We start from the raw sequence: 2,458 nt of genomic DNA, 5'->3' as shown, positions 1-2,458 counted from the left end.
ATACGTTCACGTTGTTCATGTATATACGTTCACGTTGTTCATGTATATACGTTCACGTTGTTCATGTATATACGTTCACGTTGTTCATGTATATACGTTCACGTTGTTCATGTATATACGTTCACGTTGTTCATCGATACACGTTCACGTTGTTCATCTATACACGTACACGTTGTTCATCTATACACGTTCCCGTTGTTCATATACATACGTTCACGTTGTTCATGTATATACGTTCACGCTGTTCATCTATACACGTTCACGTTGTTCACCTATGTACGTTCATGGTTGCTGTCATGCTCCCAAGTTGTGGGGCGAGGAATCTCTAGTTGTCAGCAGAAAGATGAGATCCAGAAGATAAAGGCATGCAGTAGTATATAACTCCGGAGTTGTACACCGTCAGTATCACATATCAGCAGCTTGTCCCCGTATATTGTATATCGTATATCTTCTCCTCGTATATTGCTTCTGTAGAATGACCGCGTAGATCTGTAGTAGTAGCAGCAGCAGTTGTAGTACTAAGTTCACACACACGCGCGCACGCGGGAACGCAAAAACACACGTACCACGCGTGGTATGCTGTTACACACGATCTCTCTCACTTTCTCTCTCTCTCTCTCTCTCTCTCTCTCTCTCTCTCTCTNCCCGATATCCGGGCACCCTTACCCCAACACTCCAAGGTCACAGCCCCGCGAGAGAAAGAGAGAGAGAGAGAGAGAGAGGAGAGAGAGTAGAGAGAGAGGAGAGAGAGAGAGAGAAAGAGAAGAGAGAGAGAGAGAGAGAACGAGAGAAGAGAAGAGAGAGAGAGAGAGAGAGAGAGAAGCGGATGAGAGCGTGACGGGGAGGGGACGCGGTGGTGCTGTGAGAAGAGATATAGAAAATAACGAGAATAGACGATAGAGAAGAGAGAGATACAAATAGAAGAGAGACGAGCAGAGCGAAAGCCCAGAGAGCCAGCACCGACCAAGAGAAGAGAAAGAGACGTGGGAGAGAAACAGGAGAGAGACGACAGAGAGAGAGAGAGAGAGAGAGAGAGAGGGAAAGAGAGAGAAAAGGCGAGAGAGAGAAACCACCCGCAGAGTAGTTAAAAATCTCTCATTTCCTCCCCATTTTTGGCACAGCCACGCCCTCCGCACCTGGAGTTGGCAGAGAAACTCCCCGACACTCCATATTCCTACATGCATGAACTGCGCAGAACACAATAAAGGAGATGTAGAATGTAGAATGTAGATGTAGATGTAGATAAAGCATGAAAGCAACGTACGAGAAAGACTCGCGGTATTATTTATTATACGAACGTATATATATAACGTCCCAAAGAAAACACCTCTGTATCGATTCAGATGCATGGGGCCGTTCCAATGGTAAAGTTATGGAAAATAAATTGGATTTTTTTCTAAAGTGTTTCTGTATCAATTAAGACACATAGGCCGTTTAAATCATAAATCATAAATGTTTAAAATGATGTTAAAATCATAAATGTATGGCAGATAAATTGCATTTGCTACTGGAGCTTATAATTTTCTGTATTGACTAATATACATGCACGGGCCGGTTTAAAATTACAGCGTAAATAAATTATATTTACTGCCATGTTTTAATGTTCATGTACTACATATATATAATCCCTTACTAATGCTCCATGCAGTTCCTGTTCAAACACTTTACTATACAGCAAAGAGGTATCTGGGCCGCTGCCATAACCAACTTGCAAAGTAAATAAATGCGAATTACATTTACTACGAACGCTTTCGTGTTTATGTTTCCCAATTCTATACTCTTAATCTACTGATTTTACATTATTTTATCATAATAATTCGATAATTAAAACGCCACTGCAGCCCACGAAAAATGCAGGAATAATATCTAATAAGATATATACCTATATATCCAGGTGTTATACGCAGCTACATATATATACATGGATACACATATATACGAATATATAGATACATATAGTACATATACAGATATACGGATACACAGACACAGAGATACACAGATACACAGATACAAAGATACAGAGGTACGCAGCCACAGCGATACACAGATACACACATACACAGCTACACGGACACAGAGATACACAGATATATACAGATATACACAAAGATCTAAAACACAGATGTCAGATACACATATCTCAGAGGCACATACATACACACGCGCTATGAACCATGATACATCGTTTGTTATATAACATCTACATCTCATTCCCCGACCCTTCTCTATATTTTACCTTGTTCGTTAGGCAGTCTTGTAAACGTGGGTTCCCATTCCTCAGCCAATACTGTCAGCGATAGTAAGGCCGTGATCCAGAGCAGCCACAGGGTGACACAGCCACTTACTCCACTCATACTGATGCTGATGATGTGTATATGTGTCTGTCTGTCTGTCTATCTCTCTCTCTCTCTCTCTCTCTCTCTCTCTCTCTCTCTCTCTCTCTCTCTCTCTCTCT

General features: G+C 41.5%; 1 protein-coding gene across 1 annotated transcript in view; it reads right to left on the bottom strand.

Moving 5' to 3' along the window:
• LOC106817099 (epidermal growth factor receptor-like) overlaps nt 1-2,425 on the bottom strand; it is a gene marked incomplete in the record, with an annotated part of 39,873 nt that extends 37,448 nt beyond the window's left edge. The window contains 1 exon segment of the mRNA XM_014821746.1: nt 2,240-2,425. Coding sequence (XP_014677232.1) covers nt 2,240-2,357 — 118 coding nt within the window.
• Between the last annotated feature and the right edge of the window lie 33 nt (nt 2,426-2,458).

Source organism: Priapulus caudatus, unplaced genomic scaffold, assembly GCF_000485595.1.
Source record: "Priapulus caudatus unplaced genomic scaffold, Priapulus_caudatus-5.0.1 Scaffold1595, whole genome shotgun sequence".
In the NCBI taxonomy this organism is placed as follows: Eukaryota; Metazoa; Priapulida; class Priapulimorpha; order Priapulimorphida; family Priapulidae; genus Priapulus; species Priapulus caudatus.
This window is presented reverse-complemented; position numbering and strand designations above follow the sequence as displayed.